The sequence below is a fragment of the Lontra canadensis genome, unplaced genomic scaffold (genome assembly GCF_010015895.1).
Source record: "Lontra canadensis isolate GAN:19392208 unplaced genomic scaffold, GSC_riverotter_1.0 scaffold14, whole genome shotgun sequence".
NCBI classification, from domain to species: Eukaryota; Metazoa; Chordata; class Mammalia; order Carnivora; family Mustelidae; genus Lontra; species Lontra canadensis.
Window position 1 is genome coordinate 16,863,919 of NW_022631008.1, and position 24,841 is coordinate 16,888,759.

General features: G+C 37.6%; 1 protein-coding gene across 4 annotated transcripts; it reads right to left on the reverse strand.

Annotated features, from left to right (window-relative positions):
• Positions 1-1,220: 1,220 nt before the first annotated feature.
• Positions 1,221-23,264, reverse strand: COQ3 (coenzyme Q3, methyltransferase). 4 transcript variants are annotated; one of them, XM_032858188.1, is made up of 8 exons: positions 23,099-23,188; positions 22,079-22,667; positions 18,507-18,624; positions 15,980-16,132; positions 14,125-14,224; positions 13,028-13,270; positions 3,177-3,336; positions 1,221-1,706 (listed from the first exon to the last, which is right to left on the reverse strand). In XM_032858188.1, exons 3-8 carry the CDS (start codon positions 18,563-18,565, stop codon positions 1,486-1,488), a joined length of 936 nt encoding a protein of 311 aa, XP_032714079.1. In that variant the 5' UTR covers positions 18,566-18,624; positions 22,079-22,667; positions 23,099-23,188; the 3' UTR covers positions 1,221-1,485. The 4 variants fall into 4 exon arrangements, with proteins under 4 accessions (XP_032714079.1, XP_032714077.1, XP_032714080.1 ...); XM_032858186.1 differs by lacking the exon at positions 22,079-22,667 and having other exon boundaries at positions 23,099-23,264; XM_032858189.1 differs by lacking the exons at positions 22,079-22,667; positions 23,099-23,188 and adding an exon at positions 19,361-19,535.
• Between the last annotated feature and the right edge of the window lie 1,577 nt (positions 23,265-24,841).

A 24,841-nucleotide genomic window follows, 5' to 3' on the forward strand; every position in this document is an offset into this window, starting at 1 on the left:
TTTTTTTTCTCTAAAATAAATACACTTGTTTGGGGGGACTACTTTTTAACCAATTCCATTACATTGTTCTTAGATTACTTTTTTACACCAACACTTTGTTTTTTTAACAGATAGAATGAGGAAGCTTTGTTTTGGTAATAAAACTACTAGAATTCAGACTAAGAGTCTAACTTTTAATTTTTTTTTTTTAAAGATTTTATTTATTTATTTGCCAGAGAGAGAGAGGGAGAGAGAGCGAGCACAGGCAGACAGAATGGCAGGCAGAGGCAGAGGGAGAAGCAGGCTCCCTGCCGAGCAAGGAGCCCGATGTGGGACTCGATCCCAGGACGCTGGGATCATGACCTGAGCCGAAGGCAGCTGCTTAACCAACTGAGCCACCCAGGCGTCCCAAGAGTCTAACTTTTAAATGGAGGCCAATGGAAGCTCCTAATTTTTAGCCCCCTAATCACACCATAGCAACTGAAGTTATAATTCCTCTCTTAATTCTTTAAATTTCAGTTTCCTCCCCTGAAATGCTGCTGAGAACAAGTCCATGACAAACTAAGGTGGTTGGGAGGTGTTTGCCTACCTAACTCTAACAGACACTGACAAAGGAATACAGCAAACATGAGTGTAAATGGGAAAAATGATAAGAAGTAAAAAGCTGACCTTCAACCTGGGTCACATGTATTCAATCCGTGTTTGTTTGTCACACTGAGTCAAAGGCCTCTATGAATGTCTCTATAGAGAGCATATGGACTTTCAGAAAAAGCCAGGGATTCACATACTTCAAGAAGCATAAAAGTACATTTCAAGTCAGTCCCTTCAATTATAAAAATGTTAGCTGAAGAAGAAATTTCCATAACTGAATTTTTAATTGAGTTTTAAAAAGTCCTTTCTACTTAAAAAAAAAAGTCACAATAAAACATTTATGGAACTATATAGACGTGTGCCCGACATTATCCGGACTTCTTGATTTTAATGTCTGAATCCAAATGTAGTATATATTTAACAATCCATTTGCTTTCCAACAAAGTAAAATTTAAAGGAAAAAATGCATTTTATCCTCCCATATATAAGAGGAATAAAACCGTATTTGGTTTTCGTATGTCAGAAGCGTAACTGCCTTTAGCTAAAACCCGATAAAGAACATAGATAACGCAGATTCCTCTAAATGAAAACCCATTTCAGCATATACGTATGTGCACACACACTGGATGAGTATATACAATCCATCAAGTCAAGTATATATACCCTATTTATAAAACAAAGGCTGAGGAAGTTAAATGCCTAGATTACACAATACCTTGCCAAAAGTTTTAATCCACAGAATCATCCTTTGAAAGTGGCCATTAGATGAAACAACCAAAACTTTTATCCAAGGTTTTAGCCCTTTTTGTTGACTTTCTTTTGTACACAATCCACTCACAAAAGACAAAGTGTGTATTTTCACATATGTAAACATGAGACTTTCAAGCCGTATTATACATAGTCCTTCGAAGCCAATCATTTCTTCAGCTCTTCCTGCACACCTGGGTTGATGGAGTCTTTATCATGGAGCTCCTCTGTTTCCCCCCTGAAAACAAACCCAGCAGGCACCGGGGGCTCCTGTCCAATGGATTTCACAGCATGAGCTGCATAGTTCAGGCTTGTATTTTCACTCCAATGCCAGTAACCTGAGAAGGGGTTGTAGAGCATTCCTGCCACAGTGTGAACTGACAGACCATCTGAAAAAAACAATCAGAAAGAGTAGATTTTGTTAAGTAATTACTTTCCAAATGCCAAGACTCTAATGTGACTCTATATTTAAAACAGGATTCCTGTCTCAGGGCACCTGGGTGGCTCAGTCATTAGGTGTCTGCCTTTGGCTCAGGTCATGGCCCCAGGGTTCTGGGATGGAGCCCCATATCGGGCTCCCTGCTCAGCGGGAAGCCTGCTTCTCCCTCTCCCAGCCCCCCTGCTTGTGTTCTCTCTCTCGCCATGCCTCTATCAAATAAATAAATAAAATTAAAAAAAAAAAAAAAAGATTCCTGACTTGATGGGAAAAAAATACTGTGTAACCAAGTACATATCATTCTTTACTATAGCCCAGAACAGAAACTCTAAATCAAATTGCTTGGGTTCAAATCCCAACCTGGCACCTATTAGATGGTGATCAGAGTCAAGTCACTTAGCCTGTCTGAATCTCAATGTTCTCACACGTACAGAACATACAGTCCTAGAGTTGTTAGAATTAGATGAGATATGCGTATAAAGTAGCACAATGCTTGGAATTTGGTAAGTACTTAGTAAACATAAGCTTTTATTAGGAAATATCTGCCCCCCCCAAAACATTTAAATCTGAAAAAAATAAATATTTAAATCTGAAAAAAATTTAAATCTGAAAAAAAAGAGAGACTATCTGCCAACAAGTTATCATTCCTATCAAGCATCTTACAGTACTTTCTCCTACTCTGTTTTCAGCAATATCACTTGCAGAAATCTTCAGAACCTCCTCCATTGCCTTGGATTGATACTATTTCAATATTCCAAATCAAGTTTACTGATATACTGTGATGTGAAAAAAAGCCTGAGACACACATGAGTTAAGTACTCAGCAGGAATACCAAACACCAACTACATGTTATGACCTGAAAGGAATTCACCACATAAATCAAGAGCTCACAACGTGTGAAGCAGAGGCAGGCACTGCAGGAAGTACAAAAAGGAGACAGTCTGGCCTCCACAGAGCTGACAGACCAGAAAGGGGCTTAAAAACACCAAAAGAACCGTAATACAAGATGTGCTCTAAGTAGCATAAAATACATAAAAAGTGACAAGGAAGTTCAAAGTGTACCTGAGTACGGAGGAATCAGGGAAAATAATACATAGCATAAGCTGATACACATAAGTGGGGATGTGTAAGTGACAGACATTTGCACCTCCTCCTTAAGCAAATGAGGACTAAGCAGCCAAACAGTATTCACTTATCATCTGTGATTTGCATGGCCCTGGGTTAGATGCCACAGGTGAGAGAGAGAAGTGGTATCTAACACCCATGCCTAACTTCAAGGAGTTTATAATCTAGCTGAGAGATGAAACCAACATCCAGAAAATAGTGGCCCATTTAATTAAGTGCCAGGTTGTGTGATTAATGATTGTAGATACATTAAATGTTCAGCAAGGCTGTGAAAACTGGAAACATTCTTAATACTTACTTGATTCCAGAATGCTCTCTAGCTTTTCGGGTGAAACAAACTTCTCCCATGTATGAGTACCTTTTGGTACAATACCTGCAATTTGCTCTGAAAAGACAATTCCCAAGGCATAAGACAGCTGTGTTTTGTTGATTGTAGTAACGAATAAAGAACCACCAGGCTAAAAAAAAAAACACACAGAAGTACCATTTTAGATGTCAGGAGTATCAGTTAGGTAAAGGCTTGGCTTCCCCCACCCTCCTCCTTCCTTCCAAATAATTTAAGTGCAATTAAGATACGTGAATAAAAATAAAGTATAATTTACCAAAATAGTTTTTGTTTTTTTTTTCTTTTGGGAAATTCATTACTAAAGGGAGTCTACTACAGGGGCGCCTGGGTGGCTCAGTGGGTTAAGACTCTGCTTTCAGCTCAGGTCATGATCTCAGGGTCCTGGGATCAAGCCCCACATCTCTGCTCTCTGGCTCTCTGCTCAGCGGGGAGCCTGCTTCCCCCTCTCTCTCTGCCTGCCTCTCTGCCTACTTGTGATCTCTCTGTGTCAAATAAATAAATAATCTTAAAAAAAAAAAAAGGCAGTCTACTACAGATGTACTCACTGGTTTTATGCAACAGTGCTTACAACTGTTAAACTCATACTACTGTGACATATTATAAACTTGCTTTTGCACATATCAGATACATATCAGATACTTTATAATAAAAATATAGAAATGGGATCGAGCTACTCCTCCTTGTTACATGTTCACATTTCCAATCTGACATGTGTTGACACTGTTTTCTCTCTGGGTGCGAGCCTGTCTAACTTGTTCTGTGCGGCATACAGCTCCACATCTTGTGCTAATCAGTGTTGTCTGACAAAAACGTTAATGGTTGTGGTTTGAATGTTTTTTTATTTTGTTTTGATTTCATTAGTATAAACAATATGAAGAGATCAAGATAAGCACTTACATGAATACAAACCATCTGTGAAACTATTTATTTATTTATTGAAAAAGATTTTTTTTATTTATTTGACAGAGAGCGAGCGAGCTACAGAGGGAACACAAGCAGGAGGAGTGGGAGTGGGAGAAGCAGGCTTCCTACTCAATCCCAGGACCTGAGACCATGACCTGAGCCGAAAGCAGATGCTTAACAACTAAGCCACCCAGGCACCCCTTGTGAGACTCTTTAGTCTGCCATGTCTTTTTTTAAGATTTATTTATTTATTTGAGAAAGAGTGCACATGTACGAACACTAGCACCAGTTGGGGGAAAGGTAAAGGGGAAGAGAGAGAGAGAATTTTCCAGCAGATTCCCCAAAGTTCGGAGCCAGTGGTGGAGCTTGATCTCATGACCCTGAGATCATGACCCGAGTGGAAACCAAGAGCTGGACAATGCAACAAACTGAGCCACCCCAGATGCTCCTAGTCTGACATTTTTTAGTGGCTACTAGCATTCATGGTGTTTCCTATATTTACTCCCACATATGGCAAAGATTAATGTCTCCTCCCTCTTCTACATATTCTCATCGGCCAGATGGGGATAAAATGCTTAAGAGTCCTTCTAATAATTGCACACGCACGTGTTTGTGTGTGTAGGGAGAGAGAAACTGTATCTCAAATACCACCCCAAAACCAAAAAGAAAGATGAGACCCTGAAATACTGCAATGTGCCATTAAATTAAAAACTGAAATATAAGGTATTATTTTGTGATATACTGTAACTTTTCTAAAACTCTAGTGTTCTAAAATATCTTATTAAGAATCAGTTACATGTCAATTATATCTCAATAGATCTTGGGGAAAAAAATCACTTATGGGTATCTCATCTATGTCCCACAAAATTTAAGGAAACAGTGGTGAGCAACAGTCATTTTCTTAATAGGCTTTCCATCAATGCAAAATAGTTTCAAATTCCACAATGCCACACACATTCCTAATATGTGTGAAAGAACCTAATATGTGTGAACCACAAATTCAAATTAGTTTCAAATTCCACAATGCCACACACATTCCTAATATGTGTGAAAGAACCTCCATTCATACATACTGACACACAACACAAAAAGTAAAAATTAAGGAGTTTTGTTTGGCAAATAGAAGATAAGCCTAATAAAACTCATTTAAAAGGAAACACCAAGGGGCACCTGGGTGGCTCAGTGGATTAAGCCACTGCCTTTGGCTCAGGTCATGATCTCAGGGTCCTGGGATCAAGCCCCTCGTCCGGCTCTCTGCTCAGCGGGGAGCCTGCTTCCCCCTCTTTCTCTGCCTGCCTCTCTGCCTACTTGTGATCTCTCTCTCTGTCAAATAAATAAATAAAATCTTAAAAAAAAAAAAAAAAAAAAAGGAAACACCAAGACACTGTTATAGACTTAAGGAGACTAAGGAGACATGACAACTAAATCCAATGTAGAATCCAGGGTTGGATCCTGAACAGAAAAATGACATTAGTGGAAATACTGATGAAATTTAATCAGGTCTGTAGCTTAGTTAATAGCATAATGTCAATGTTAATTTCTCAGTTTTAAGAAATGCACAATGGGTTACGTACAGGGCTAGGACTATGAGGAGACAAGTGAGATGCCTAAGGAACAAAAATGAGGAAAGTGCTCACTTTCCGGACTGTGTAAATGCATGGTTGGCACCTAAGCCTGAGTGTCTCCTTCAGGTTTGTGCCGTACATGCCTCATTTGCCTCACCCTAGTTCCTATCTTACTACATGAAATGTTAACAATAGGAGAAACTGGGGGAAGGACAGGTGGGAACATTCTGTACTATCTTTGTCATCTTCTCTAAAACTAAACTTATGTAAAAAGAAAAAGTATTTTTTTTTCTTTTTTTTTTTTAAGATTCCATTTATTTATTTGACAGAAAGAGAGATCACAAGTAGCCAGAGAAGCAGGCAAAGGGGGAGGGGGAAGCAGGCTTCCCACTGAGCAGAGAGCCCAATGCGGGGCTCGATCCCAGGACCCTGAGATCATGACCTGAGCCGAAGGCAGAGGCTTAACCCACTGAGCCACCCAGGAGCCCCAGAAAAAGTATTTCTAAAAAGCTCTATTTAGGTTAGGGCTAAACATTTCATTCTTCTAGCTCTTGACCTTAGGGTGTTACCTCTACATTAACAACACAGTCAATACAGTAATAACAATAACAACAACAAAAATACTTTAGGAGATTTATTAAAAAAAAAAATTGGAACCACTTTCAGAGGACTAAGTCTATAATATAATGGGAAGAACGAGACTTGAAATAAAAAAGATGTGACCCTAAGCCCCACTTAAGTGCCTAGTGAACTTTGACATAAAGACCCAGTGACCTCTGGATTCTTACGGAAGACGGTAGAGTTGGAGCTCACATCCTCCCATGGACACACCAAGGCAACAACTACATATAATTGTTGGCTGAATGAAGACTGGCAGAAAAGCTCTTCCACAGCTGAAGACATAAAGAAAAAGCCACATGGAGAAAGGTAGGAGGGGCAGAGATGCGGCAGGGAACCAAACTCCTGACACAGCAACCTATAATTGGGAGGGCTATCACAGGCACAGAAGTCTACCGGAGGAGCCAGGGGCTCAAGCCCCACCTTGGGCCCCCCTGGTCCCAGGGACCTACACTGGGAAGATGAGCCCTCATACTGCCTGGCTTTGAAATTCAGAGGGGTTTAACTTTTCAGAGAGCCAGAAGGCTACTGGATACCAAGACTCTGCTCTTAAAGGGCAAGCATAATACCTCATTCAGGCTGACACCCAGCACAGAGAAAGCAGTTTAAAAAGTGCCAGGGTTTTACATGGAGATTTACTGACTAACTTTAGGGCATGTGTTGGAAAGTCAGGAATCTGTAGGAGATTTCTTCGGCCATGGAAATACTGAAAGACGTCACTTTCCTTGTCCTTCTTCAGCCTAGTTGGTCAGATTTGTGGGAACTAGTTCTGACATTCTCCATCTATCTTGCTAACACCACTCACCCTGTCCTGGCATTCCCCTGTAGATCTACCTGCCCTGGAAATTGCCCGTCTAAAGCAACTCCTGCCACACCCAGCAGGCAGCCTTGGTCAGGATCAGCATTGCCCCAAAGCAACTACTGCCCACCACACCTAGTGGCAGCCCCAGCCAGGACTCGGGCCTCTCCAAAGCAACTCCTTCCTTGGAGAGAGGATGGGCAGCCCCACACACCAGCACGTGGGCAGCAGCTGCAGCTGAGCCACTCTGACAGCATGGCTGGGAACCAGCTCCGTACACCGGTACACCTGCAGAAGTCACAGCGGGGCTGAAGGTCAGCCCTGCCTACCAGCGTGTGCCCAGTCACAACAGGAGGACACACACAGCCCATACAGCAGAATGTCTGGTTCTGGTGACTGGGAAGATGGCACCCTAGGGCCCCACATGATGCCTCCAAGGCCACTACTTTCAAGACCAAGATACGTAGCTGACATACATGGAAACAAACACGGAAAATGGGGAGATAGAGGAATATGTTCCAAATGAAAGAACAAGCTAAAATTTTAGCAAAAAAAAAAAAAAAAAACAAAAAAACAAAAAAATAAACAAAATGGAAATAAGCAATCTACCTGCTAAGGAGCTCAAAGTAATGGTAATAAAGATGCTCACCAGATTTGAGAAGAGTGGATGAACTCAGTTGAGAGTTCAAATCAAGAAAGAGACAGAACACATAAAAAAGAACAAATAGGACATGAAGAATACAATAACTGAAATGAAAAAACACACGAGGGAATCAACTGCAGATTAGAAGATGCAGAAGAATACGTCAGCAATCGGGAATACAGGATACTAGAAAGCACCTAAGTTGACGAGAGGAGAGGGGAGGGGAGACTCTAACACCTATTCCACTTACATTATTGGTTAAGTCATCCAGACAGAAAATCAATAAGGAAATAGTTGCTTTGATTGACATATTAGGCCAGACAGACTTAACAGGGAGATACAGAACATTTACATAAAAACAGCAGAATACACATTCAAGTACTCAAGGAACATTCTTCAGGATGAATCTTGTTAGGCCACAAAACAAGAATCAATAATTTATTTTAAGATTCTATTTATTTATTTGAGAGAGATCATAAATGCGCAAGCCGGGGCTGGGGGGAGGGGCAGGAGGAGAGGGAGAAGCAGACTTCCTCCTGAGCAGAGAGCCCCACAAGTGGCTTGACCCCAGGACCCCTGAGATCATTACTTTAGCCAAAGGCAGATGCTTAACAGATGAAGCCACCCAAGTGCCCCAGATTCCATACATTTCAGAATACTGAAATCATATCAAACATCTTTTCTGACCATAACAGAATGAAACTAAAAATCAATTACAAGAAAAAAAACTGGAAAAAATGTGGAGTCTAAATAACATGCAACTAAACAACCAATGGGTCAACAAAGAAATCAGCAAATTAAAAGATACCTGGAGACATATGAAAATGGAAACACAATGGTTCAAAATCTTTGGCACGCGGTAAAAGCAGTTCTAAGACGGAAGTTTATGACAATGGCTTACCTCAAAGAAGCAAGAAAAATTTCAAACAAGACAACCTAATCATACACCTAAAGGAAACAGGAAAAGAATAAAGAAAGCCTAAAATCAGTAGAAGGAGGAAAATAATAAAGATCAGACCAGAAATAAATTAGAGACTAAGAAACAAGAGAAAAAAAATCAATGAAACTACAGGTAGTTCTTTGAAAAGACAAACTAAATTGATAAACCTTTACCCAGACTCACCAAGAAAAAAGAGGTTCCAGATAAATGAAGGAGGGAAAGTTATAACCGGCAACACAGAAATAGAAAGGACTATAAGAGACCACTATGAAAATTTAAATGCCAACAAACTGGACAACCCCATAGAAATGGATCAATACTAGAAGTGCACAATATTCTAAGACTGAATCAGGAAGAAATAGAAAATCTGAACATTATCAATTATTGGTAACAATTGAATTGGTAATCAAAAAACCCCCAATAGAGGTGTCTGGGTGCTCAGTGGGTTAAGCCTCTGCCTTCGGCTCAGGTCATGATCTCAGGGTCCTGGGATCAAGCCCCACACTGGGCTCTCTGCTCAGTGGGGAGCCTGCTTCCCTCTCTCTCTCTGCCTGCCTCTGCCTACTTGTGATCTCTCTGTGTCAAATAAATAAATAAATAAATAATCTAAAAAAAAAAAAAAAAAGGTCCAGGATCAGATGGCTTTACAGGTGAATTCTACCAAATATTTAAAAAGTTAAAACCTATCTTTTTCAAATTATCCCAAAAGTAGAAGAGGAATAAATGCTTCCAAATTCCTTGAAAAGGGGCAGCATTACCCTGATACCAAAACCAGAAAAAACACTGCTAGAAAATAAACCAATATCTCAATAACTAAATTCAAGAATACTTTAAAAGGACCATTCATTAGGATCAAGTGGCCTTTATTTCAGGGATGCAAGAATAGTTCAGTATCTGCAAATGAACAAACATGATACAAGACATTAATGAAATGAAGGACAAAAATCATATGACCATCTCAATAGATCCAGGAAAAGTATTTGACCAAATTCAACATCTGTTCATGGTAAAAACTCTCAACAAAGTGGGTAAAGAGGGAATACCTCAACGGAATAAAGGCCATAGATGAAAAACCCACAGCTAACATCATACTCAATGGTGGAAAGCTATAAGCTTTTCCTCTAAGATCAGGAACGAAATAAATTCAGTAAAGGTACAGGATACAAAATTAATACCCAGAAATGTTGCATTTCTATACACTAATAATGAGCTAGCAGAAAGAGAAATTAAGAAAATAACTCCCATTTACAAATCTTATAAACAAGAAGAATTAAATACCTAGGATTAAAGTTAACCAAGGAGGTAAAAGACCTAAATTCTGAATACTATAAGACACTGACGAAAGAAATTGAAGATGACACAAATTAAATGGAAAGATATACCATACTTAATGGATGGGAAGAATACTGTTAAAATGTCTACACTACAGAGTCAATGCAATCTCTAACACATTGCAATAGTATTTGTTACAAAACTAGAAGAAATAATTCTAAAATTTGTATGGAACCCCAAAAGACCCCAAATCTTGAGAAAGAATTAATATGGAAGTATCACATCCAAATTCAAGATTTTGTAGTTTGTACTACAAACTACAGTAATTAAAACAGTGTGGTACAAGTACAAAAACAGATCAATAGAACAGAATGGAAAGCCCAAAAATAAACCCACACTTATATGGTCAATTAATCTACAATAAAGGAGGTAAGATATACAATGGAAAATGGTGTAGGGAAAATTAGACGGCTACATGTAAAAGAATGAAACTGGACCACTTTCTTACACTATATATAAAAATAAAATCAAAATGGATTAAAGACCTAAATCTAAGACCTGAAACCATAAATATCCTAAAAGAAAACATAGGCAGCAATCCCTTGGGCACCAGCCTTAGCAATATTTCTCTGGATCTGTTTCCTCAGACAAGAGAAATGAAAGCAACAATAAACAACTATGATTACATCAAACCAAAAACCTTTTGCACAGCGAGGGAAACCATCAACAAAACAAAAAGGCAACATACTAAATGAAAAACAATATTTGCAAATGATATAATTGATAAGAAGTTAATCTGCAAAATATATAAAGAACTCCTACAACACCACCAAAAAAAAAAAAAAAAAAAACTGATTAAAAAATGGCCAGAGGACCTGAAGAGACATTTTCCAAAGAAGACATACAGATGACCACCCGACCCATGAGAAAATGCTTAACATCACTAATCATCAGAGAAATACAAATCAAAACCAAAATGAGATTTCACCTCACACCTGTCAGAATGGCTAGTATCAAAAAGACAAGAGATAAAAGTGAGGATGTGGAGGAAAAGGAATCTGTGTGCACTCTTGGTGAGAATGTTAATTGGTACAGCCACTATAAAAACAATATGGAGGTTCCTCAAAAAATTAAAATAGAAATACCACAGAATCCAGCAATTCCACTTTTGGGTATTTACCTGAAGAAAATAAACATTAATCTGAAAAGATATGTACCTCATGGGGGGCTGTAAAAAAAAAAATATATATATATATATATATACATATATATATATACATATATATATATATATATATATATACCTCTATGTTTACTGCAGCATTATCTACAATAGCCAAGACATGGAAGCAACCTAGGTGTCCATCAGTACATGAATAAAGATATGGTATATATAGACAATGGAATATTAGCTATAAAAAAAAGAATGAGATCTTAACATTTGCAACAACATGGATGGACATAGAGGGTATTATGCTAAGTGAAAGAAGTCAGACAGAAAAAGACAAGTATCATATGACTGTACTTCCATGTGAAATAAAAAAAAAATCAACAAACAAAAACTAGAAACACTCATAAATACAGAAAACAAACTGGGGTTGCCAGAAGAGAGGGGGGGTAAGAGATAGGTAAAATAGGTAAAAAGGATTAAAAGGTATAAATTTCCAGTTTTAGAACAAGTCATGAAGATGAAAAATACAGCACAGAGAATGTAGTCAGTAATATTGTAATAACTTTTTATAGTGACAGATGGTTAAGTACACTTATTGTGGTAAGCATTTCATAATTCTATAATTGTCAAATCACTGCTGTACGTCTGAAACTCATACAATATTGTATGTCAACTATACCTCAATTTAAAAAAAAAAACAAAAAAGGGGTGCCTGCATGGCGCAGTCAGTTAAGAGTCTGACTCTTGGTTTTAGCTCAGGTCATGATCTCAGTGTTGTGAGATCGAGACCCATGTGGGGCTCCCGGCTCAGTGAGGAATCTGCTTAAGACTTTCTCTCCCTCTCCCTCTACACTCAACCTCTAATAATAAATGTCTAAGTCTTATTTTTTTTTAAAGATTTTATTTATTTATTTGACAGAGATGATCACAAGTAGGCAGAGAGGCAGGCAGAGAGGGGGAAGCAGGCTCCCTGCCAAGCAGAGAGCCCGATATAGGGCTCGATCCTAGGACCCGGAGATTATGACCTGAGCCGAAGGCAGAGGCTTAACCCACTGAGCCACCCAGGCATCCCATAAAATAAATACATAAATCTTAAAAAAAAAAAAAAAAAAAAAAAAAAGGCCAAGTGACCTTTGACATCTCTCAAGTTCTGATCTCCTTTGGGCCAAGTTGGTCACAACAGTACCTGCTTACCTTCCTCATCTGGTTGTAGGGAAAATCAGTAAGATCATATATATGAAATATTTCTCTATAAGCTGAAAACTGTTAAAAATATTACATACAGAGTTATTTAAGAAATGCTACCTAAGTCAATTTATACAATTAATAAAGATTTTAATTGTTTTTTTAAGTATGAATCCAAATCAATTTCTTTCTTTTTTTTTTAAGATTTTTTATTTATTTATTTGACAGACAGAGATCACAAGTAGGCAGAGAGGCAGGCAGAGAGGGAGGAGGAAGCAGGCTCTCAGCAGAGCAGAGCGCCCAATGCGGGGCTCCATCCCAGGACCCTGGGATCATGACCTGAGCTGAAGGCAGAGGCTTTAACCCACTGAGCCACCCAGGCACCCCCCAAATCAATTTCTTAGTAATTGTCATTTGATATTTATTAGCTATTTAATCCAGAGTCCACCAATGGGAAAAAAAACCCTTTAAATCTATTGTTTATAATTATGTTCAGGACCAACACTTTTCAAGATTCTTGGATATCAAGATACTGTATCAAGAAAACCCCAGGACTGAGTGCAAACTGAGAAGCAGAAATAATCCCCAGCAGAGATGTTATCCCCTAATCCTAGTTTACTGATTGCAAGTATTATGAAACACTTATTTCTGTGGATACATAATACACTCAGAAGAAACAAACAAACAAGTAAACCAGTAAGTCTTACTTTTAACACTTGATAGCAGCACTGTATAAATGTTTCTAGATCAATCACATGTTCTATAACTTCAGAAGCTACAACAGCATCAAATGTTTCTGCAGTCTCTTCCACAATCTCTTCCAGGGAACATGCTCTGTACTCTATCCTCTTTTCTAGCACTGGATCAAATGATTTATGGTGCTGTGCTGTCTTAATGTTCTCATCCACAGGATCGATTCCAGTAACCAAAGCTCCAAGCCGCCCTAGAGGCTAATAGGATAAAAAAATTGTTATCCTCAAGAAGAAAACAGAATACATGTTAGCAATAAAGAGCTTATTAAAAAGGAAACAAGATTAATAATGAGAGGATAATTATTGGATACTTATTGGGTACATCGAAGTTCATTATATCATTTCCTCTAGTTTGTACACATTTTACAATTACCATAATAAAAACTTAGGAGTGAACAATAGTCACAACAAAAAACTTATGAAGAACTATTTGAGAGAGTTCTGTATTTTATAGGTACACTTACACACACACAATAGAGTATTAACATCTCTGAAGTGCACGAAAGTTACCATGCAGTTACTGAAAGAAGACTATAAAACAGAGCTGCAGGGCATAAACATACTACAAGTGGAGGCAAATATTTTTTGCGGAAGGTGAATGAAGTATTTTTCTAAGTACTCTAAAGTACCTAGGCCAGGGAGAACACCACAAGCAGGCAGTACTCGGTTAGGTTTTCATACTGAAGTAAGTGCAAAAGAATGGCTTATCAGTGCATTTAAACCAGTGGAAACTGCCCAATCTCTTAGAAGAGATAACAAAATTTTCCGAGCTATTTCAAAAACCAGTGCCCAATTTTGTGCAAAAATAAACAAAAAACAAAAAAACACCAAAAAAATCCTCTATAATTTTCTAAAATATTTATATATTTTCTTAAGAAAGTAAAAATCATTTATTAGTTTTATGCTGGTAAAAATAACAAGAAGAACATTAGGCATTTCTTTTTTTTTTAAATAAACAATATTACTTGTTAAAAGGATAAATGAGCTGTAGGCCTACTTTTTCAAAATTTTTTTCACAGTTAAAAAGGGCAGGAAAGTTGTAAACCACTTACTTCAGTTAACAATCCACCACCACAGCCAACATCAAGAATCTTCATCTCAGACAGAGGTTTTCCTGGCTGGTGATGAGCAACTGTTTTTAAAAGATTGTCTCTTTTTTAAAAATCCAAAACATACAAAAACAAATTATTAATTTTAATAATATATATAATATTTTTATTTATTTATTATTTTAATATTTTAGTTATATAAACATTTTAATAATATATAATAAATATTAATAAAATCTTAAACGTGTATAATTTTTGAGGATATATTAAACTCTCATTTTATTTTATTTATTTATTTTTTTTTAAGATTTTATTTATTTATTTGACAGACAGAGATCACAAGTAGGCAGAGAGGCAGGCAGAGAGAGAGGGGGAAGCAGGCTCCCTGCAGAGCAGAGAGCTCGATGCGGAGCTTGATCCCAGGACCCTGGGAATCATGACCTGAGCCGAAGGCAGAGGCTTTCACCCACTGAGCCACCCAGGCGCCCCTAAACTCTCATTTTAAATGGATTATTGATATTTGGGGGTAAATACCTCTTTTCTTTTCAGCATTAAAGACTTTTTTAACAATCAAAAGCAGGAAGGAGGTTTTAAGTAAAGCTTCTAAAATAAACTAGTAATAATTATATGTTAACTATTACTTCAGTAATAATCTAAAGAAAAACTTTAAAAACAATCTAGTTTAGATTCACCTAATTTTATTTGCTTAAGATATCATGTTAGCTGAGGAATCTCTTAGCTACATTGTCAGTACTTGATAGCCACATTTCATGTCAGCAACAAATAAGTTATTTTACAGGGCTTAGAAGCAGCATACTGGAGATCTGTATTTTCAGATTTTGCCTAGATTCCCTTCTAAATTGATTCTCTTTTGATCTTCTAAGTTAGTGGTGTTTTCACGATCATGTCAATAGGCATCCAAATCAAGTTAACTTAATTCTAAGATAATCATAGTAACACTCTACCACATACACAAACATAAGCACACACATTTACACCCAGACATATATACCTAACAGCATTGTATACTACACTTTTAAGTTGAACTGTATATGAATTTTAATTATCTTTATATTAAAATAAATGTTATATGGGGGCACCTGGGTGGCTCAGTCAGTTAAGCATCTGCTTTGGCTCAGGTCATGATCCCAGGGTCCCAGAATTGAGCCCCGTGTCAGGGAGCCTGCTTCTTCCCCTCACACCCATGCTTGCTCTCTCTCTCAAATAAACAAAATCTTTAAAAAGCAACAAAAATAAAATAAACATTATATATAATAAGGACACCTAAGGATATATTTTGTTTGTTTAAGTAGGCTCCACGCCCAACGTGGGGCTTGAATTTATTACCCTGAGATTAAGACCTGCATGCTCTAGTTACTGAGCCAGCAGGTGCCTCTTTATCAAGACTGCCTAAAGGTCAAAGTGGGTATGAAATGACCTTGATGCCATAGGATCCTAGGTCCTTTTCATAAGAATTTAGTTCTAAGTAACCTGAAATTGTCCAAAAATGCTTCAAATCAGTTAATAAAAGCAGCCTAGATTTTGAATAACGTTATTTAAAAATTAATGGCTCAAACAATGGACATTGAAAAGTTTCTAATTTTCTTTTCTTTTTTTTTTTTTAATTTTAAGGAGGCTTCACATTCAATGTGGGGCTTGAACTCATGATGCTGAGATTAAGAGTCACATGCTCTACTGACTGAGCCAGCCAGCTGCCCCAGAATCTCTCTAATTTCTAAAGCAAACTTAAAATGCAGCATTTTGAACTTAGGTATAAATCAAGAGAAAAATAAACTCAAAAGAAGATAAATTATTGAAGAGTTACATTTTAAAATATTTAGAGTTTCTGGAATGTTACCTAATAAATGGCACCCTCAGGTCATTCATAGAATGAAGAGGTGCATACACTCCTTGTTCATCCCACCACCTATGAGCCAGGGCCACGAATGTTTTTATCTCACTGCTGTCTACAGTGGTTTGAGAAGTACTGTACACTCTTGTCCAAGGGTACCTAAGGAATCAAAAGGAAGAGCCAGGCAAAAAGAGACATTTTAAAAAATGTAACATAGAATCTATTTATGTAGAAAGATATTCTAATTTACAATTTATTAGATTCTAAATGAATGGCTCATTTTCAATGCTTTAAAACCAGGTTTTCATAATCACACTGCAAATATATATATTCACAGATGGAACAGAGTTCCATTAACAAAGTTAATTTGCTTTCAAAGTAAATTGCAACAGAAATGGGATGTTACAAGACTTGGCCTTCTGGGTCACATCTAATAGGAATGAAGATAATAACATAATAATAGGAACAGTAGTAGTAGAAGTAGAAATAGTAATAGTAACCACTTATTGTGCACTTACTAAATGTGGGTACTATTTAAGAACTCTGTATATGTCATGTGTCATCTTATTTCATTGTTCTGGCAACTCTATAAAGTAGGTTATATAGCAATCCCTATTACACAAGTAACAAAAGTGAGACTTAGATTAAGTAAATGGTAGAACCAGGATTTGAACCCAAGTGCCCCCATCTTCTCTTCATTTCTACTACTATCATCCTAGTCTAAGCTACAATCATCTCTTGGTTAAACTGTTTATTGCACTAGCCTTCTAATTAGTCTGCCTGCTTCCTACCACATCTCCCTTCAATCTTTTCCCTACAATGTATCCACAGTGTCCCCAAATAAAAATATGATCATGCTATTTTCCCACTTGAAATCCTTCCATGGTTTCCCACTGATATTAGGGAAAAAACTCAAAATCCTTAGCATAGCCTACAATGCTCTGAATTATTTGGTCCCCAATTTCTTCCCTCCTCAAATGCACCTTTTAACTACTCTCCTCATCCTCCCCATTCCAGTCCCACAGGCCTTCTTTCGTTTCTTTGCACTGATCCCACATGCCCTTTTCTCAGGAACTTTGTACAGGTTGTTTTTCTACCTGGACCATTCTTCTCACATTCCCTTCCCTCCTCTGCACACCTAATTCAATGCCATCTAAGAAGTCTTCCCTGACTCTCAAAACTGGGTTATAGTCCCTTATTTTAATTCCCACATAACCTTGCATTTCTTCATGGAACAATGTGACAATTTGATCATGTCTCCCCACTAAACACTATGAGGGCAGAGTATGGACTGTGTTATTTACCATTTTATTCCTAGTGACTAGCACAGTTCCTAGAACACAGTTGGTACTCGGGAAACGTGTCAAATGGATAATCTAATAAAGAAGGCCCTGGGTGTCTGGGTGGCTCAGTGGGTTAAGTCTCTGCCTTCAGCTCAGGTCATGATCTCAGGGTCCTGGGATCGAGGCCCACGTCCGGCTCTCTGCTCAGCAGGGAGCCTGCTTCTCCCCCCAACTCTGTCTGCCTCTCTGCCTACTTGTGACCTCTCTCTCTCTGTCAAATAAATAAATAAATAAATCTTTAAAAAAAAAGGCACAGAAAAGTATATAATTCACCTAATTAAAAAAAAAAATCAAATGGGATCAAACAGGGACCAAATAGATCAGACATTATACCAAATTCCATGTCAAAGTATATCATAGGAAAATCCTCCAGAATTTCTTAGGTAAAAAAAAACATAAGGTTGTTACATAGGATAGGTAATACCATTCAAATTTTTAGTGTGTTTTTCTTAGCTACATAGAGTACATTCTACATTGATGACTTATTATCCTTTTAAGAGTTAAATATCATGCTTCTTTAATATTATCTTATGAATATTACCATCTTTTTCTGTGCTTCATGCAAAGCCTCAATAATCAATGACTAATATACAATAGGTAACAGTAGGTGGGTGCTCAGCTGACTACCAGTGATTTCACATACACCCAATTTTACAGGAGCTATCTTATTTACAAGAAGTAGAGCAAGCACTTAGAAAACAAAGTTCATACCTTAACTCTATGCAATATTTTTCACAAGTTAGAAATTAGTTTATAAAATACAACTACAGAAAGATATTACTTTGATTCAATCTTACCGCCTAGAATTGTATAATTACCTTATCACATTTATGCTGTACCCAAATCAGTTACGATTTTAAGCACTGCATTATTTGTGTCTTGTCACAAGTGTGGAAGCAAAAAGGATTTCTCCAGGTAATACAGTCTTACATTAAAAATAAAAGCTACTTTTGAATATAGATAAAGGGTATGCAAGAGATGTATACTGTATTACAACTTTTCTGTAGGTTTGAAACTTTCCAGATATAAAAGTTGTTGGAAGAGTAAGAATATTTAGATAAATAAAAAGATACCTTAATCAAAGCACGTAAGCTATTTCATACTAGCAGCGTTTATTAAACATAATGAATACTAGATTATGATTATATATAATTATGTAAATACTTGCCACAGTACTGAATAAAACTTACCTGTAAATTTTCATTCTATTCAAGCAGGCAAAAGTTATTCTATAGGATTTGAACCACATGATGCTGTAGTCACTGAAAACCCACGGGTTAGTTTGTGGAGTCCAACTGAACTGATTCTCTGAATAAATTGAAAACAACATTATTAAGTAATCTCTGTGCCCAACGGGGGGTTCAACCCCAAGATCAAAAGTCACATGCTCTAACCAACTGAGTCAGCCAGGTTCCTCTGAAAATAAAAATTAAATGCCTAGAGAAAACTGCCCAGTATAAATCCCTAATACGTATATACTTGAAGAAACTATTTTACATGGCAATCTCATATTACAATTGATAAACAAAAGGGTTTTCCCCTTACTTTTGGATTTATACTAAAATATAAAATAAATATCTTGCGTTCTGCCAATTAACTCTAATCAAATATCTGAAATTTTAATTGGCAAAAATAAGTAATGTATATGTAAAAGTTTTTCATACCATTAGTTTCTGTACCAATATTATTCTGCATAATTATAAGAAATGAGATTTAAAATAAAACTATGTGAACTTTTAACCTAGGATGATATTAATTCTGAGATTATTTGTCAAAACAAGTTCAAATTCTGTCACATGTTAGCTACTTGAAATGGATTTATACATAGACTTAAAACCCTTTCCAAAAGAAAAACCTGTATGTACGTGTGTATGTATACATATTATCCTAAAATAATCATTCATCCAGTCTACATGTTCAAACTTACATAGAAACCTGTTTTATGAACTAGTTACTCTGCAGCAGAACATTCAATTGTTCAATAAATACTTAGACAAAGTAGACCTTAGAGCAAAGAAAATACTACGGACATTATAAAGCTCACCCAATGGATTTTTTGACTCTGGTTGAAAAGCAGTCCAATGAAGGAAAAAATAGTCTTCTCAATAATGGTATTGAAACAATTGGATACCAATACACCAGAAAAGAAAACTTAAACCTAAATCTCACATCTTATACAAAAATGAACTTAAAATAGATCATTGATCTAAATGCAAAACCATAATACTTTTAGTATATGTGCTGCCAAAGCGAGCACAAAACCATAATACTTTTAGAAGAAACTATCACAGATCTTCATGACTTAGGGTTCAGCACAGAGTTCTTCTTACATCTGACACCAAAAGCACAATCCAAAATAGAAGATATTGATTAAGTTGGACTTAGACTTGAAACCTTTCATCCTGCAAAAGACTCTGTTAAGAAGAAGAAAAGACAAATCACAGATGGGGAGGAAATATTTGCAAAACACATAACCCACAAAGAACTTATATATCTGGACTATATGAGGATATTCTTTAAACTCAACAGTAAAACCCAACTCCCATAAAACAACAACAAACCAAGCAACCCAATTATACAATGGGTCTGGTTCTTATAAAATGGGTATAGAAAGACATGAACAGACAATTCATCAAAGAGGATATACAGATGCAAATAAGCACATGAAGAGATATAAAATATCAATAACCATTAGGAGAATACAAATGAAAGCCACTACATACCTATCAAGTTGGCAAAAATTTAACCATCCTGGTATCCTGAATTCCATAGGTGATTTCATATATTTTAGAGAGTACTTGTAGGTGAAATCCCAAGAATGACTGTGTTAAATGGCATGTGAATTTATAAATTTGTAACTGCCACTCACAGATGTTGAACCAGTTCCCAACACCAAGGGTAAAACCAGTTTCTAGTGCTGGCTTCCCCACACCAATAATACACTGACAGTCAATCATGCAGTGTATTATCAATTTTTTTTTTATTTTTTGATAATCCAATAGGTGAACATGGGATCTCAGTGTTTTCTGAGTTTATCATAAGTGTGGTTAAGTGTCCTTTCTTAACTTAATGGTGCTATGGTCTGAATGTTTGTGTCCTCCCCAAATTTATTCTTTGAAGTCCTAACCCCTAAAGTGATGATATTAGAAGGTGGGGCCTTTGGGAGGTGATGAGATCATGAGAGTAGAGCCCTCACGACTGGTTTAGCGACTTTATAAAAGACCCCAGAGAGCAAGTTTGCCTCTTCTATCATGTGAGGACACAGCAAGAAGGCTCCATCTATGGACCAGGAAATGGGCTTTTACCAGCACTGAATCTTGGATTTCCCAGTCTCCAGAACTGTAAGAAATAGACTTGTTGTTTATAAACTACCCAGTCTGTGGTATGTTGCTACAGCAGTCAAATGGACTAAGACAAATGGTCATTTATATTTCGTGGCTTGTCTTTTCATAGTCTCTGAATATTTTTCTCTTGAGCTTTTTATGTTTTTTAAATTTTGTTTTGTTTTTCAGTAGGATCTTCACAGTCTGGCCCAAGGCCATTTCAACATTCTCACACACACACACACACACACACACACACAAATTTGTGTTCCTAGGCCTTTGCTCATGTTACTCTCTCTTCCACCATTTCCACCTATACTACATTTAAGACCTAGTTCAAATACCACCTTCTTTATGACTTCAGGTAGATAAAGGAAGTGTTATTGGAGAATTATGTAAACTGTGATACGTAGATAAAAAATCTAAGTTATTATTATGAAACTGCACATCAGAGATTTTAAAACAGTCTCTGCTCTGTACTCAGTAATGACCCTTATCATCCCTACTCCTCCTCTACTTCTGTAAAATTAGCCCCCCAGTTATCAGTATTGACAGAATTCTCAAGAGCTTTAAAAACCACCATACCACAACTGAGAGAAACTAATTGAGTTTGTATTAATAAATAGAATCCTACCGACTCCTTCTCTACTTTGAATGTGTGATCATTTTGGTATTTGAGATTTTAAAGACATAGAGGAAAACTTCATTTAATGCATTCAAAACTTCATTTATCCAGAGCCTATGATGTACTATGCCAACAGTGAACGAAACCTCTACTCTACCAATACCTTGGTTCCAGCAATCATAATTTACTGTCGAGATTACTCTTAAGGCCTCCCTGGGCCTAGTCTTTCCTGCCACCATTCCACTTTCCACACAGCTGCCAAGTGTTCTTTCTTAAATACAGGTCAGATTATATTGCTCCTTCAGTAATTTCCCTCTGTCCTCAAGGTAAAGTCACTCTCAGGAGTATAGGTAGCCTTTCACAGACTTGTCATGGCCTAAAAAGTCTGTCTCATCCCTTGCCAGTCTCTGTCCTCACTTCCAGCCTTCCTTTTCAAGGAACACTTTGCACTTTCCCAGAAATCTCACAGATACTCAAGTTAGTCCTTTGGCCACTCCAATGACTTCCAAAACTGCCCAACTCCCTCAAGACAGCTTCCTAAATACTTTGTTCAAAAACTTTCCCTGATCTTAAATATGTATTAGATACTCCTTCTATACTCAGTCCCAAAATCTGAAAATATTTATATTTTTCTAAATTTCTGATTATAAGACATGTTTGCTGAAAAATAAATTCCAAAAATATATAATGATAAAACGATGGATAACCACCTCCGCCACATATAATCACTGCTAAAATTTCTATGTATTTCTGTTCTCTCATATAGCTCCATATATAGATCTAAATTCATAATACATACTGATTTGTAACTTACTTTCTTAATGCTGTATCTGAATCATTTTTCCATGGGGGCACACACTGATTTAAATCATTTTTATTGGCTGCACTATTTTTCATTGCATTAGAGCACCAACTTATCAACTTTGTGGTGGACCTCTAAGTTTCCCGTTTCACCCATTATATCCTAATTTCAGTTCTAACATTTTTTAAAAGAGATCTCTGAGGTGTCCTTCATTAGAAAATTCCCAGTGCCTAGGTGGCCCAGTTGGGTGTCCAACTCTTGGTTTAGACTCAGGTCGTAATCTCCAGGTCTCCGGATCAAGCTCTGCCCAGCAACCCGCTCAGAGGGGAGTCGGCCTGAATTCTCTCTCCCTCCGCGCCCCCGCCCTTATAGGCTGGCTCTCATTCTCTAAAAATAAATAAATCTTAAAAACAAACAAACTCCCAGTTTCTGGCACACAGCATTTGTTAAATGAGTTTCATATAAAGGGTAAACTTAACTTTCTGGTTAATCAAATTGTCTTCTGCAAGTCTCAGGTTCAGTGAGTTATTTCCTTGATCTTATTTGCCAAGAGTTTGCTGAATTTAACCAAAACAAGTAGAATGGCTGCCTTAAATTCTTTCTGAAAAAAAGAAGATATGTGCAAACCAAACAAATGCAACGCTATCAAGAACTCTGAGACTGCAGCCGGAGTCCTCTCTCGCGGCGGCTAGGGAAGAAAGCTCGTGACCTTCCGATTCCTGCAGGCACAGAGTGGTAGCCGGCGGCAAGGACTCAACCAAAAAGGTCTCTGGATACACGGCGACGGCCGGGAGACTGCGCGCTCCGCAGCCGGGACCACTAGTCCCTAGTCCCAGTCTCCGGGAACGGGAGGCGAGAGCCCAGGCCCGGAGTTTAATCGACAGCGAGGGACCAGACCGAAGGTAGACTTGCGAGGACCCCGCGCGGAGCTCAGAACAGCCCGCCGCCCGCGCCTGCGCAAAACAGCGCCCCCGCCCCCGGTGGGTTGCGTGAGGGACCTTCACAATGCCAACATGGTTAAGCGACACTCACCTGCCGAACTGCTTAAGCGAGCACCCTCAGCCTGTGTACCCCAACACCTAGATCTAAGCCCTCCTACAAACCAATTCCCGCAGGAGCTCAGCTTGCGGCCTCCCCACATCGTGAAAGGATCCACCTCCTTTCCGGTCCCTCCAGCAAAAGATCCCCAACAGAAAGGTTCCGAGATCCACTCTCACACCGTCGGGAGCCAGTCTCCTCATGGCTGCATTAATGGCTGTTAACAGAGTGGGACTATACTCTTCACGCTCAACACCCGTCAAAGTGCGCATGCAACTATGTTTGTTATAAGAGCACTTCAAGTTTCTATTATGGCCTATTTCTGTATGACCACCTCAAACCTCACGGCCAACGTAGTCATGGATCCCCTCACTTCATACTATGTAAACGAGCTTTTATTCTCATGTAACTCTTATTTAACAGAAGTCTCCCACATTTATACTCCTGTATGCCACTGACCCTTAGAATCACAAATGCATGGAAGCACTTCTTTCCTAAAGGTAGAATTTTTTCCCCTTTCAAGGAACTCAAATGTCAGGGGGCTATAAGTCTAAACTGAAAATTCAGTTTCTCCAAGTGACCTGATAATATTCTGGGCAGGGCATACGTTATGTAGTAAGACTCTAGCCAGACAAACTTCACTGAAAACTAAAGCGGTATTAACTTTACTTCTAAATGTACAGAAGCCTTTCCTTGAATAAGAGCAATGATAACATTTTTAAGATTAAAGGCAAAAAATCATTGTACATTTTCAATAGGCACGGTCAAATTGGTAAAGGGTTCTTTGAATTAGTGAAATTTAATGCTCAGTAATAGTCTTTCACTTATGGCTTCTTAGTAAAATATTGACCTCCTCCTAAGAGTGGCTGCAGACTTTTTTAATGTGCTTTTCAGAGTTCCTCTCTCAGGACACATGGCATCTCTCCAAACAAAGGCACAAAGCTCTGGGACAGAAGGACATTTAGCATGTGTTGTATTTATTAGAATGACAAATCCAAGGAAAAAGCAGAGTGCAAGTATGATTAAATAAAGTTTTAAAAGCTTTATTTAAATGTACTTTCTTTGAACGTACCCCTTCACGGGGCTTCAGGGTCTTCCCATTGCCTTTTCAATTCAACAAAGGCAAACAGTGATTTGCCTTAATACTGACACAAAAGCCTCTTTAATAGCCACTAGTTTGGCCCAGATAAGCAAAACTAGCTCATTATACTCTACAAATATCAACAAAGGCTTTCCCAACGATGCTCAAACTCCAAGTTGTGTTGGTACGACTGGCAGTTGTAATGTGGTATATGGCCATTGTTGGGAGTATTTCCTAGAACACTGGCATGGTCTCACCCATGTGTGGTAAATCAGTGTCTACAATTTATTCTACTGTAAAATAAAAATCTATTTAGTATTGTGAAATTCAAGTATAAAAACTTTTCTCAAATTAAGGGCAAAGTGCTCCCTTGTAGCTAACAGTTTTATCACTTTGAAATTATATACACGCACTCAGAGTTTAACTGGTAAATTTTCATACTTACAGAATTCCACATAAATGGGTAAAACTTATTCACCTTAACTTATACTCACATAATCAGATTGTGGCAGATTTAATCTTTTTGTGTACTTAGAGGAAAACTGTACGATACATGATAAACCTTTATGGAATATAATGTAGTTCATCACACGAGTTATTTTAAGGGCTAATAAAAAACCTATTTTCTTTAGTGTTAGGTATTACAGCCAAATTCT

Coding starts and splice junctions, on each gene's coding strand:
- COQ3 (XM_032858186.1), bottom strand. CDS start 23,207: ATGTGGGGAGGCCGCAAGCTGAGCTCCTGCGGGAATTGGTTTGTAGGA. Junction 18,625..23,098: donor TCGCTTAAGCAGTTCGGCAG/GTGAGTGTCGCT, acceptor CAATTTATTCAG/AGAATCAGTTCAGTTGGACT. Junction 3,337..13,027: donor GCTGCTATCAAGTGTTAAAA/GTAAGACTTACT, acceptor TTTTTTTTTTAG/CCTGGTGGTTCTTTATTCGT.